Below are 13257 nucleotides of genomic sequence, written 5' to 3'. Positions count from 1 at the left end.
GGAAAAGGATAAGAGAAGCTGCTGAGAGTAAAGGAATCTTCAAAGAAAGGGAAACAAATCAATAGCTCTCAAGCTTTACTCAAAAAACAGCTGGAAAACAGACCAACTTATTTTATTGCAACTGTTGGGCAGGAATTGGCAAATATAAGGGACCTCTAGCATGTTACAGCTGTTAGAAACAATTAATTATTTGTTTGGGGGGCACAATGTGATGTATTTCCTTGTTCATAAAGAGCACAAGGCTGTCCTGGTTTCAGCTGGGATAGAGTTAATTTTCTTTCTAGTAGCTGGTATAGTGTTATGTTTTGGATTCAGTATGAGAAGAATGTTGGTAACACACTGATGTTTTCAGTTGTTGCTAAGTAGTGTTTCGACCAAGTCAAGGACTTTTCAGCTTCTCATGCCCAGCCAGCGAGAAGGCTGGAGGGGCACAAGGAGTTGGGAGGGGACACAGCCAGGACAGCTGACCCAAACTGGCCAAAGGGGTATTCCATACCACGGGACATCATGCCCAGTATATAAACTGGGGGGAGTTGGCGGGGGGGGGGGGGGGGGGGGGGGGCAGGGCAGGGATCACTGCTTGGGAACTAACTGGGCATCGGTCAACAAGTGGTGAGCAATTGCATTGTGCATCACTTGTTTTGTATATTCCAACCCTTTTGTTATTATTGTAATTTTATTATTGTTGCTATTATCTTTATTATTTTCTTCCTTTCTGTTCTATTAAACTGTTCTTATCTTAACCCACAAGTTTTACCTCCCCCCCCCCCCCCAATTCTCTCCCCCATACCACTGGGTGGGGGAGAAGTGAGCAAGCAGCTGTGTGCTGCTTAGTTGCTGGCTGGGGTTAAACCACGACAAAGGCTCATAAAGAATTTATGAGTAATGACATAATCACTTCTTTATGTAATATACTTAGATATTTATGTTACAAACAGGGGCATTTCTAAAGCAAATGCTGATTTTTAAGACAGGAAATAAAAAAATAATAATGCAACATTCCAGAAGCCTTTTTTTCAGAGCACAAAATAAGGAAAGGCAACTTAAAGCCAGACATTAAAAATGGTTATTAAATATATATATGAAGGTATAATTTACGAAAGTCAATGCTTGTCAAATGCACGCTTCCAGGTACTGCATTTCTGGACTTCTAAGATGACAATCACTATTTTGCAACTATGAAAAACCCTTTATACAAAGGCTTTATATAATGCTTTATGAATACTAAGAGAAACTAAATTCCTTTACAGAAAACTGTCCCTGCTTCTTGGAGTGAATTGTTTGCCAGCTAAACAGGATCTCTTTAACACACGCCCAGAGTTCAGTAACAAGGTCAATCAGCAAGACCACATTTGCAAAGGAAGTCCACAGTCAGCTGACACTGGCTTATTCCAGAGAAGGAGGTGTAAAAGGTTTAAAATATGATAAATAGATTCTTTATTGTAGAATCTTTCTATGATCATTTGCCACCCCAGGGCTGTCATCATAAACTGATACTTAAATTCAGACATGCACGGTGGAGTCTTTGCATGAAATACTGCTGTAGTGGATACTTCAGCATGAAGGTGGGTGCCTCATCAATTTGGTATCGTAACAGGCTTAAAAACTTAAAAATCTGATGTAAAAATAATAGGGACACCCCCCCCACTTCACTCAGACTAAACTTTTTCTTGGGTGAGTCTGCCTCTGTTTTTTCCCAGTACTTACAGAGCACTATAAATGCAAGTAGCATTTTTCAAACAATTACAGATTGTTGTTATTCTGAAGAACATAGTAGACATTTAATACCTTACTGCTGTATTGCTGTGTGTTTTCAAGCAGTAGTTGGCACTGACACATCAGTGAGAATGGAAATTACAGCTAGAATTGATTACTAGGCTTTCTGGTTCTTTCCTTTCTAATGCAGGAGTCTTCTGCAGGATGTTTTCCCAGGCTTAAACCACTGAAATTGTAGGAAGCTCTATTGACAGTGCTTTTGCATTTTCATTTATAAGAATAAGCCATAATTGAATAGATCCCATCATTTAACGACTGGAATTAAGAAACAGGAAAGTCAGAATTTCCACAACTTAACTATCTTCTTGTACCAATCTTTCCTTAGCAGTTACACCTTTTCGACAGCATATACACCTAGGTCTTCTAACTTCTCCATACATACCATTTCATCAGTGCCTTTTTAAAAAATTTTTTTATTTGGTCAGCATGCTTCAAATACTGAGGTATTAACTGCTATTTTTGGTGATATAAAAATCTTCTATCACTTTGATATTATGCAGTAAAAATGAATATTGAAAACATAAAAATCAAGAACAACTGATACTATTGAGTTGGAAATGCATTTGACTCTGAAGCTAAAAGCATGATTTATGAAAGCAGTATTTGCAGGGAAAGATTTTTCTTATTCTTTCATGAGACTTGACCTCCCTTACATCTATTCTGGCATGAAGTTCCATTGCCCAAATCAAGTTGCTGTGCATATCTTTCCCTCAACAGCAGGCAGGCTAAAATTGGGATTATTCAGGTGCACCACAGAAGCAGAGTAATCTCAATGAAAGTTCTTTAATGAGAAAAATAATTTTCACCATTCTTCTCAGGCCCCAGTATGCACCAATGATGGGAGCAGTGTTATACCCTGCAAAATCTCCAAGATCTGGCATGGAGAAGCAGGTTTAGAATAAACCTTATTTGTGGGAGGTAGAAAGACACTAAAAATCCTACAGCACACCACCAAGGTAATCAGAGCCAGTAAGCAGTACCTGTGCAGTGATGCCATCCATGGGCAGCAGCAGTTGTGCCCTTGAAAGACTGCTTACTAAGGACAAGATTTCTTTATAGGAATAGTACAGTATGGGAATTTGACTATTGCTGGTTGCCCATGCGGGCCACAAACTAAAAAAAGCAATAGTCAGTATACTCAGAGAAAACTCTCTCTGAACACCAGCTTTCTTTTCGGTGACCAGCAAACAGGTTGTCTCCATTAAGTTCCCAGGACGTGGGTCTCAAAAGCACTAGGTCAGTCATCACACTTAGTATCCTTGATAAAGTCACTCAGAATCAAATAGACAAGGGCAAGGTCTCTCCAGCTGAGCACTAACATGAAGCAGTTTGCACTGCTTCTGCCCAGACTACACCCATTGTGGTGGATCTGAGATTTCAGTCTCCCATCTTACCAACAAATCATCTTCCTACCAGAACTTTACAGGCACAGAGCAATTACACCTGCAGAAATGGAGGTCTGGGTAGCTACAGCAGTAAATAAGACTAGCCCAACAATAACAGTGCACCATCCATTGCAACAGCAGCGAGGGCACGAAAGGTACAGTACCCCTGCTGCAGGCCGGAGGCCTTGTCCCCCCTTTGGCACTTTTAGCAAAAGAACACAGATGGCATCATTGTAAGGCTTGTCACGTAAAGAGGGCCCGCTGGGAAAATCTCAGGAGCCCTGCACAACCAAGATAAGAGGGAGATTTTAATCTAATTTTATCACTTTAAACGGTATTACCTGGGCTTCTTGGCACGCAGCTCTTCGTAGCAGGTTATCGCTATTAGGTAAGACAGAAAAGAGAGTGGACATTAGGTTGTGTAAGTTTAAAACAATTTGCTCATTTTTTACTGTAGGTACATACCCTTTTTACACACACTTTGAATGCATTAAAATAAAAATATACAGGTTCTTTAAGACTTGTTTAACACATTTTAAGGATGAAACACACCCATTTAAGCACACATGCATAATTTTTTTCTGCATATGCACACAAACACCCTTTCTATAGTAAAGAAAAGCAGAAAACAAAGACCAGGATGCCAAGTGTGCCAAGATTACATAAGCTATGGGATGAGACACTGTATAACTGTGATTTATTTTTAAATTGCTACATAACTGTACTCCAGATCTAAGGTGTGGTTTTTTCCAACGTTAATACTGCCTGTATTTACACTGGCAGTATAGAAGGGATTTAGAGTAGACTTCAGTGTCACTTCCACGGACTTAAATCTTTGCGCATTATAATTGTGAACTCCCCTTTACGTCAGTTTGTCAGCTGAACACATGTTAATGCAGCATCCACCACCCACCTAGGTCTGAGCATGGCCTAAAGCAGTATCTCAGAGAGGTAAAAATCACTCAACTCACCTAAGCGAAGTTTAAAAACAAAGAAGAAAATGTCAGTATTAGATATGTCACTGACGGTAATTTCAGAAATAAATTTCAGACTAATCCTTGTGCTTATCATTGGTGACAGACAGCATTAGCAAGGTGACAAGCAGGGTATAGTTGGCAAGCAAACCGGAGACAGAGCTACTGAGTGAGGAACAAAATTCCATTCTTCCCCAGACCAAAAAATGCCCCATTGGCCTTTGCAGACAAAACAGGGAGTCCTGTTCTGCAGTGCCCAAAGTCTCACCTGTCCTCTAGATACCAGACACTCCCCCATCCTTGCTAAAACCAAAAAACTCCTTCGGATTGCCCTTGCCAATACCTGGCAAGACAGTATATTATTGTCTCAAATATATCAAGTACAAAAACCCTAATTATAGTCAGCATACCAAAACAAATACATTACACCAATTAAAAGGATTAAAGGCCAACCAGGAAAAACAAGTGACTAGGAAAGAAGCATACTCCTGCCACAAAGTATAGCTCATCAGGCCAAATCCTGCAATGGAAATGGCAGAAGAGAAGGCAAGGCCTTGGTCAGACCTCTGGACCCAAATGTGAGTGCGATCAATTTCATGAGTTTACAGTATTTATCTGTCACTGGAGCTATAGAAGCTGCTCTTTTTGGCATCACCACAGGAGAAGTAGGGTGACTTCAGGTGAGATAGAAAGTTGGGTTCTGAGAAAATAACACTACAGCAAAAAAGCCATGGATTTATTCCTGGTTATAATAAAGAGACAAAGGAAGAATTCAAGCATGGAAAAAGAAAATATGTGAATAATACCTCACCAAGATAACAAGTAACTGGAATGTCTAAAAGAATTTCCTGAGAGGCATGCTTTTAACTGTCATGTTTGCTCCTTAAAACCAAAGGAATAAGTTATTTGTATTAAACACCTGAAATATTACTTAGAGGAGTGACAGACTTGGTTTTGATTGCAGCAATATAATGAAAGCGCACTAGTTAAAATAACTATCTCTGAAAAGGTTTGTGTTCCAAGCTAAACAACATTGACACAGCTAATTGCAGATCAATCAAGACAGCATGACAGGCTAAGTCCACACTGCATTGCTGAGGGCACGAGCCCTCATATAGGGACTTTTTTTCCCCCTCTGTGACTACGTGTGGTCAGAGCAAACACAAAGCAATTGCAATTTCAATGAATAAACTTTAATTATGGGATATCAAGAAAACCCACTATCAAATTATGGCTGCACAGCTGATGTATTTGAGAATTGCTGTCCTAACCTTATTAACAAATTCTAATCAAATCCATGTTATCTGTTTACTTCACATTGATGCTATTTTGTTCAGAAGTCAAGCTGTGTCACATCATCAGACAGTATGTTTTCCTGGTGCCCACAACCTCATGCTGCAGTGTTAATCACCTTTAAAATGGAGTCAGGCACAACTTTTCAAATGCAAGCAAAAAATACCATGCTCTCTGTCCCAACCTGCAAAGACCCTCAAAACAACTGTAAAGGATGCAAGCTTGATTCAGCTCAGAGTCTTAACCATAAAAATTAGTCTTGACAGTTTAGATGTCAACATTTAAGCTTAGTTTCTCCTGCATTGAAACACTTAACAGAAACAGAAGTCTACCCTGACACGTATCATTTTGGTGTCAAAGGAAAGGTTTAGGTTCTGAGACCAGAAGAACCATCTACTGTCCAGTAATTTATAGGTTATTTGTCTCACCTCTCCAGTAGCACAGCACCCAGAATCCCATGCCATCTCAGCCATACTCATAGGATTCCCATTGACTCAACTACGACATGTATTTCGAAGTCATCTGAGTTTGCTTAAAGATGTCCCAAGTTTGGCTTAAAGATACCAGGTAACAGGAAAACTTTTATTTCGTTAAAATACTATGTCAACACTTAACTATCTTCACACTTAAGAAGAAAAAGCACAAGTGTGCTCACAGGGGTGTATCTGTGAGAACAGCAGTCCTCCTCCTGTATGACAGCTCTTGCCTTTATTCATCTCATATGGCTCACCTGAAGTACCACAAGTGGGTCTGGAAGTCCTCTGCAGGTCATACCAATTGGTAAATATTGCTAGAAGAGTGTTAAAAATAGCAGAAAGGTAACTTCTTGAAGTCTTCTGTCTTGGTACATATTAGATTATCAAAAATAGCTGTGTACCAGCTCCCAGAGAAGAAGAGACTTTAATAATAAACATAAGATTTTGTTGATTTTTCATACTTTTTTGACTAATATTTTGCAGTAACAAAGCCTTTTCAATGACACTTGAACATGAGCAGGTGGAAGCTAAGGGAAATTCCTGCACTGTCTTAAAGAACACACAGAGATTTCTTCTGACGTGCACCATATCCGCAGCAAACTAAAAATCAATTTTTACTTTACATTTCCCCTAAGGGATTATAGACACAACTCCTGCCTTAAACCGAAACAGACGTGCAGTATTGCATCTGCTCGCCAATGCCAGGGCTGCCTTCCCACTATGAGAATTAAGCATCACACAGCTTACAACTGGGCCAACTTGCTTAAGCAGTAAAAAATTGGGAAACAGAGAGGAACAAGCAGTGGCAGTGGGGTAGGGAAGAAAGAGGATGTCCTAAGCTGAACCCACGGACAGAACTTTGACTGGTTCGACAAAGATATCAGTCAATCCTGCAAGGCCAGCAGCCACGGCAGTGCAGGCTCTTCGGAGAACAGAGCAGGCTTAAGCCAAAGCAAGGAACCAATGCAGAAAGAAAGGAAGAGCAACTGTCCAGAGCTCACCACGCACCAGCCATGTCGGGCTGCCAGAACACACGGGGCTGTGAGAGCGCAACATCCATACAACCCACTTGAACAAGGGCTATTCTGATTTGCCTGCAACATCCCCAGCGCAGGACTGGTGGCCACTGCTCCTGTCCTAAGCATTCTCAGCTAGAATAGGGAATTAACACTCTTACCTATAAGCACACAGATCCACACAATTTAGTAGGTATGCTCCTCCAGCTGAGCCTGCATCCTCTGCCCAAGTGCCAGCAGAGGCCAGGGTGGAAAGTACGGTTCCCACAATGAAAGGTCAGCCAGGGCAGCAATGAACTCCACAAGGAGAAGACAGCAAACACAAACCGAAGCTGCAGCAAGGGAAAGCCTTCGTCTTGGAACCAACCAAAGCAACTCCTTTGAAAGTGACCATACTACAAATGTATAAAGAAACTCAGGTATGAGATCCCATTTCAAAATGGGTTATCAGCATTAAAGCTAAGACTATTAAGTATATTCAAGCAAGAAGCAGTCTAAAAACTCTCCAGTTCAGTGTCTGCATCAAAACACAAGAGTTTTGTGAGGAGAAACTTGACCACAGCTGTGCATATAGGATCACTCCTCAAGAGCTGTAATAGAACTGCTAAAAGAGATTTTATCTTAGCAGAGAGCTTTTTGGCTGCTTCCAATACAGCAAGAGCACAGCATCCTCTTTGCTGCATATTAGCGTTACTTCCAGCTTGCCTTTGGAAGGGCAGGAAAGACAAATCTTAGTTTTCATCAGCTTTACCAAAGACTCAGAATTTATACTCTGGGTTTTTTGACAAAGTTTTGATGAAATAAGTCAGCCACTAAGGAAGTATATGCAGAAAGGTGACAAAGGGAGTTATCAGCTGGCAAATGCGCAGAGGCTAACATTCAAATTATAGATAACAATAAAACTCAGATTACTGGCAAGCAGTCAAAGGCCCAGATGCCTTGCCAGCATTTTCTACGGAAAAAAGTCAATACTTTAACATATACAGAGTAAAACTGAGTATCTATCTGATGAGTCCACCGTCTCAGTACAAATATCAAGGGTCCCCATCCTGACAAAGTGATGATCACTTACCCAGTGACACCACTGTAACAGTCCGGCCAAATCTGACAATCAATTAAGCTGATGTCCATCATGCCAGAGATTAAATTTCTGCTGATTTGACATAGCTGGTGACTCACTGCACCACCTGGATACATAAAGAACAGCAGCAGCTCAATTCAGGAAAGGTGACCCAGGACAAAAAGGTGAGAGGGGCTTCCAAACTTGGTGGAAATCTTTAAACAATCATATGGTATCTTTATCTGCAGTCAACCTTACGTGTATATGTTAAACAGAAGTACGTTACTGTGTATAAGCATGTATCCGACAATCTGCATACCCTTTAAGCTTCAATCTAGCACATTGAATTCAGTGTCCCTCGTACCTGTAATATGATATGCTATAGATTAAAACGATGCTAATACATAAATTCATACAATCCAGAGAAATTAAAGGGAGACAATCTTACGTGACAACACTGAGTTATCTTCTTAATTCTCCAATACTACAAGAGTATTTTCTATTCTAAATGCAAGATAATGGATTTTTAAAACATATTCTTTTATGAGAAAGAAAGGAATTTTAAGACTCACTAAGGTTTTGTAAGAATAGCAATAGGGTTTTAGTTAACAGTAGTTCAACCAGACATAATGCCTATCATTTTACACATGAAAAACCTTTGCCACCTTCTCATCAATGTCTCTTTTGAAGAGGCACCTTCCGTTATGTTACATACTTAGAAGGGCTGAATCACAAATGGGCGAGGGGGAATCAGCACAAGGTTTCCTCTTTACTCTTCACTCTTCACATTCATCCAAAAACCCCTTACTTTTAAATCGGTGAGTATTTGAACAAACACCTCCAAAGATGAAAGGCTAACACATTGATCCAGAAACTAAATGCTGCATGAAGAAAGTATCATACCAGACTGGGCTAAGAAGCTCCTCGACCTTTACAGTTATCGTCATCCACAACCTTTAGACTAACTCAGTGATGAACCATTACACTCCAGTGCCCCTGGAGCATCCACATCAGACCCCACATCACAGTCTGCAGGGTGCAGGAGAAGGACACCCAGCTCCATTTCCAGGCAGGAAAGAGGCATGAGGAGCAAGTCTGGAAAAGGTAACATTCTTCTTGTCCACATTTGTCCACGTAGCATCCTCCAAAATCTTAAGGAAGTACTCCAGAGCTCTTCTGTCCCTATGGGCACGTAGGGACTGCCTATAGAAGAATTGCGATTTATTTGCAGGACAGATTGTTATTTACGATAGCTCCACTTAATGCAGGCATCATAGCCTCTGCATCCAAAAGAATGAGGAACCTTGAGAAGTCAAAAAAGCAAATGATCTTCTCCTTGCAAGAGAAATATCTTAGAAAATCCACTAGGATGGAAAAGCCAAGAAGAAAGATGCAGGATGGGAAAAAAAAATTTTCTTCAGCTGCAAATAAATGAGCAACATCTCAGACAGCTAATTCCAAGAAGTCAGAGGCTAATCTGAACTGATGCTGTGCTAAAGCAAGCCCCTTCGTCAGAAATTCCAGTGATGCCAGAAACCGACGCAAAAGACTTCGCTAAACCTTTAATCTGTTCTAAAAGGGCAAATGTAAGTCTAGTCAAGTATGCCTCACGCATAGTAATTTAGCCTCTGATGTTGATAACAGCAAGCCTCATGGCTAACATAGCCCATACGTGATTCCTTCATTAACTTCTTCAAGTGTTACCTGCAACGGTTTGCACACGGGGCAAAAGGCACCTCTCCTGCTCCTCAGCATAACTGGTACATAAACAAAGAAACTGGGAAGAGGGAATGTACAAAAAACCCCCCATCAAAAGCCATTACCACATTTGGAGGCAAAACAAGCTGCAAAGGGGGATCCTGGCCTATTCCCTGATGTCCAACAGCTACAAGGTAAGGCCTTCACTGTGCACAGAGTACCATGAAAGGGCTGCTGAGACCACCTTTGGATTTTTACACTCTTGCCATCAGGTTCTTCTGTCACTCCTCATTTTTCTTTTCTGTGGCTAAAACAATCCTCCGCAGAGAAATGGCTAAACGGTTGTCACTTTCTCCAAACAGTATTTAAATCTCTGAAAGCAGTACTTTACAGCTGTGCTTCAGTCTACATCAAAGTCACACGGAGCTGTTTGTCATCACAGGATTTCCTACCTTGCATTTCCAATGTCTGGTAAGGAAATGCTGTATTTTCCCTTACAGATAAAAGGGGAGATTGGAGAATAGGATGTGTAAACATTTTTTTCCCCACTACATCATCTGGGTTAAAGCACCATGCCTACACTTGGTGCAATTAACCTCCAAGCACTGAAATTTACATACCAAAAGTTCCCTTTTTGTTTGTTTGCCTTTCATATTTTCCTCCTCATTCACCACCATATCAGAACAGTACGCATCACGTTCTCAGTGATCATAACATGTTTTTACAGTTAACTGCACAGGAAATCAATACAGTTGAAACTGACAGTACATAGGCACATGAACTCCCAGAAACAACAGATATGAAGGGGAGACTGGTTGTGTCTGACACTGCTCCTAGGCCTCCTCAAGTGCCCACTCTCCATATGTACAAGGAGCAGATATAGTCTTTTCTTAATGCTCTATTTCAGTAGCTCTCTATAGTACCCAGGCCCGACATGCACTCTGCTGTCATTAGTATCTGTGGCAACAGAAGACCAGTAAAGAGGCCACTTGTGTAAGCAGGGTACCTGGGAAGGTCACAGGCTGCTCTATCCCACCAGCCAGCCCCTCATGTGAATGCCACCAAACAATTTCTTCCTCCTCATTTTGTACATTCAGTTTATTCTTTTGGCTAAGAGATATCTAGAATGATAGAACTTCAAGTAAATACTCATTTACATTTTGCTATTTTTTCTGAATTCAAAGTTCAAGTCGTCAGAGGGAAAAATGGAATGCAAGCTCAAGGACCCACTGACATTACACGAAGGCATCAAAAAAACCCAATCTGCTTAGCACAAATACTGCTTACAACACGGCAGTACGTTATGTACTTCTTTTCTGTCTGCTGGTCCATGTAGGCATACGCATGAAACCATGACCTTGTTACCACCGCTTTCACACGGTTATTCTCCACCTTACCATAGCCTGCCCTACAATCAGCAATTACAAAGAAAAAAGTATGGAGGGAAGAGTTTTTTTGCTGCTTGCCCTGCAGTCAACTGAGCCTTAGTACTTCAGGTAGGAAGTAAGCAACTAAAGCAGATGTACCATTCAAAACAAAGACTGATTTAATGCAAAAGTCCCGAGGCAAAAGGAAATAAAGAAGTATACCAAATAACATAAACAGATTTATTTTCCTAAGTCTTCCACCGAGGCTTTCGCAGCGTTTTAATGTAAGCAGAAAAGAACACTGCTAAAATCATGACTTAACAATTAAAAAGACATTAAGACAGTGACAGAATAAACCGCAGCACCAAAAGTAGCAATTTTAAAAAATAATTTGGCTATACTTGGATTTTAGTCAAATGTATTAACCATAATCTTAAAGGACAGGGATTAAAACATAAGCCTAGCTATTTAAAAATTGTGAAGGACGATATTGCTTACTATAAGGAACATTTGCTCCACAGATAAACAGTGGAAATGACACCCTGCTAGGTACGACTTATGTTAGCAGTACTGCTGCTGCAGCGGTTGACAGGCTCCTTCTGTGGAGCTAGGTGGGCGACAACAGCAAAGCGGGTGACAACAGCAAAGCGGGCGCATCAGGGAGGCACAGCGCATGGCTGGAAAGGAACAAGTGCTCGTGCAACAGAAAACTGGCATCTTTCATGCGGTGTATGGCACCGTTAAAAGAAAAAAGGAGGCGGGGAAGCCCACGGGCACACGACCACCGTGCTGTGATGGCCCCACTCTGCCCATGAAGGGGGCTTCCCATCAGCATTTGCAGGTGTTGGGCCTCTGGTTCCATTCATCCTTGTAATATTGGTCAAAAGCAAGCAAGCCGACGACACGCACCTGGCTGACGGCGTTTTTTTGAAGTTAGAAGACGTAAACCTTTCTCCTCTCCAACAGCCTCCAGAATTACTCAAGCCACCCCGACAACACCTCTGTTTAAAACTACCGCCTGACTAGCCCCAAACTTACAACAAGGCCAAGGTGGGAAGTCGCAAAAAGGCACCGAGCCTTCCTAAGCTCAGGGCTGCTGGAGGGGGAGGCAGAGCCACCCCCCGAGGCGCCGGACCCCTCTGAGGGGAGACCCCCCGCTTTAACAGCGGCGAGGGGAGACCGCCTCAGGCAGAGGGCCGGCAGCCCGGGCAGCCGAGGCGAACAGGGCAGCGGTGCCCTCACGGCCCGGGGCCGGCCGCTTGTGAAAGCCCGCGGGCACACGGCGGGGCTGGGGGGGCACGGCGGCCCGGGTCTCTCTCCCTCCCGCCCCCCCGGCCCCAGCCGGCAGTTACCAGTGCTTCCCATAGAGCCAGTGCCCGCCCCAGCTCAGCAGGCAGACCCCGAACGTGGTTTTCTTCCAGTGATTCCTCAGGGTCGTCAGCGCTTTCGCCGCCCTGGCCATGCCGCCCCCCGGCCGCCCGGGCCAAACCGGCCGCCCCTCAAGATGGGCCGGCGGGAACCGACGCGTCGCCGCTCCCGCCGCCCGGCCCGGCTCGGCTGGAAACGGCTCCCCCGGCACCGGCGTTCCGCGCAGCGACGGCGGGCCGGCCCCGCGGGGAGGCCAGGCGGGCCCCGCCGGGCTGCGGGCTCCCGGCTCCGGGCCCCGACGTGGCGGGGGAGCCTCTCCCGGCCCCCGCCGTGCAGGTTTTGGTCAGCGCGGGGCTCAGGAGATCTCATCCCCCGTCCATGTTACTGTGCCCCTGCCTCGGGCCTCGTGTCGCCCGGGATTCAGTCCAGGCACCCCACCTCAGGTTGAGAAATAAAACAAACAAAAAAAAAGGCCCCAAGGAAAGGTGCTTTCACACCCACCTGTGTGCCGGCCTCGCTGTCTGGTCGTCCTCCAGCCCGCGGGGCGACCCGCAGCCGTGGGCTCTTGCCAGCAGGCCCCCGCCACCACGAGCAGCGAGGGAGCGGAGGCTTTCTGCGTAGCAGAGGATGAAAGGGAAGAGGTGGGTTTTCACACTCATAGAAATATCCAAGGCGCTCCCCCCAGGAAACAACGTTTCCGAAGGTTCACCTAAAAGAAAAGTTGCCTAGGAAGTACCCGGGGTTTGCTGTTTAAGCCCCACCGACGAGATGACCGCGAGCACCAAGAGAAATGTCTCCAGCCGCGCGTGGAAAAGAGACCGTCCTCGCGAGGATGCCATGGAGC

General features: G+C 43.6%; 1 protein-coding gene across 5 annotated transcripts in view; it reads right to left on the bottom strand.

Moving 5' to 3' along the window:
- The window catches only part of AGK (acylglycerol kinase), a 37599-nt gene extending 24801 nt beyond the window's left edge, over nucleotides 1-12798 (bottom strand). Inside the window, exons 1-3 of one of the 5 annotated variants that reach the window (XM_069807551.1) lie at nucleotides 12535-12798; nucleotides 12398-12499; nucleotides 3503-3542 (exon numbers count right to left, since the gene is read on the bottom strand). In XM_069807551.1, coding sequence (XP_069663652.1) covers nucleotides 3503-3542; nucleotides 12398-12499; nucleotides 12535-12782 — 390 coding nt within the window. In that variant the 5' untranslated portion in view covers nucleotides 12783-12798. Of the gene's footprint in view, nucleotides 1-3502; nucleotides 3543-4074; nucleotides 4104-6905; nucleotides 6990-8883; nucleotides 8983-12397 lie in introns of those variants that run through there. The other 4 variants (XM_069807547.1, XM_069807549.1, XM_069807548.1 and 1 more) reach the window with 4 other exon arrangements.
- Between the last annotated feature and the right edge of the window lie 459 nt (nucleotides 12799-13257).

The sequence above is a fragment of the Haliaeetus albicilla genome, chromosome 19 (assembly GCF_947461875.1).
Source record: "Haliaeetus albicilla chromosome 19, bHalAlb1.1, whole genome shotgun sequence".
NCBI classification, from domain to species: domain Eukaryota; kingdom Metazoa; phylum Chordata; class Aves; order Accipitriformes; family Accipitridae; genus Haliaeetus; species Haliaeetus albicilla.
Note: the sequence above shows the minus strand (reverse complement) of the source record. Positions and strands in the feature narration are given on the sequence as shown.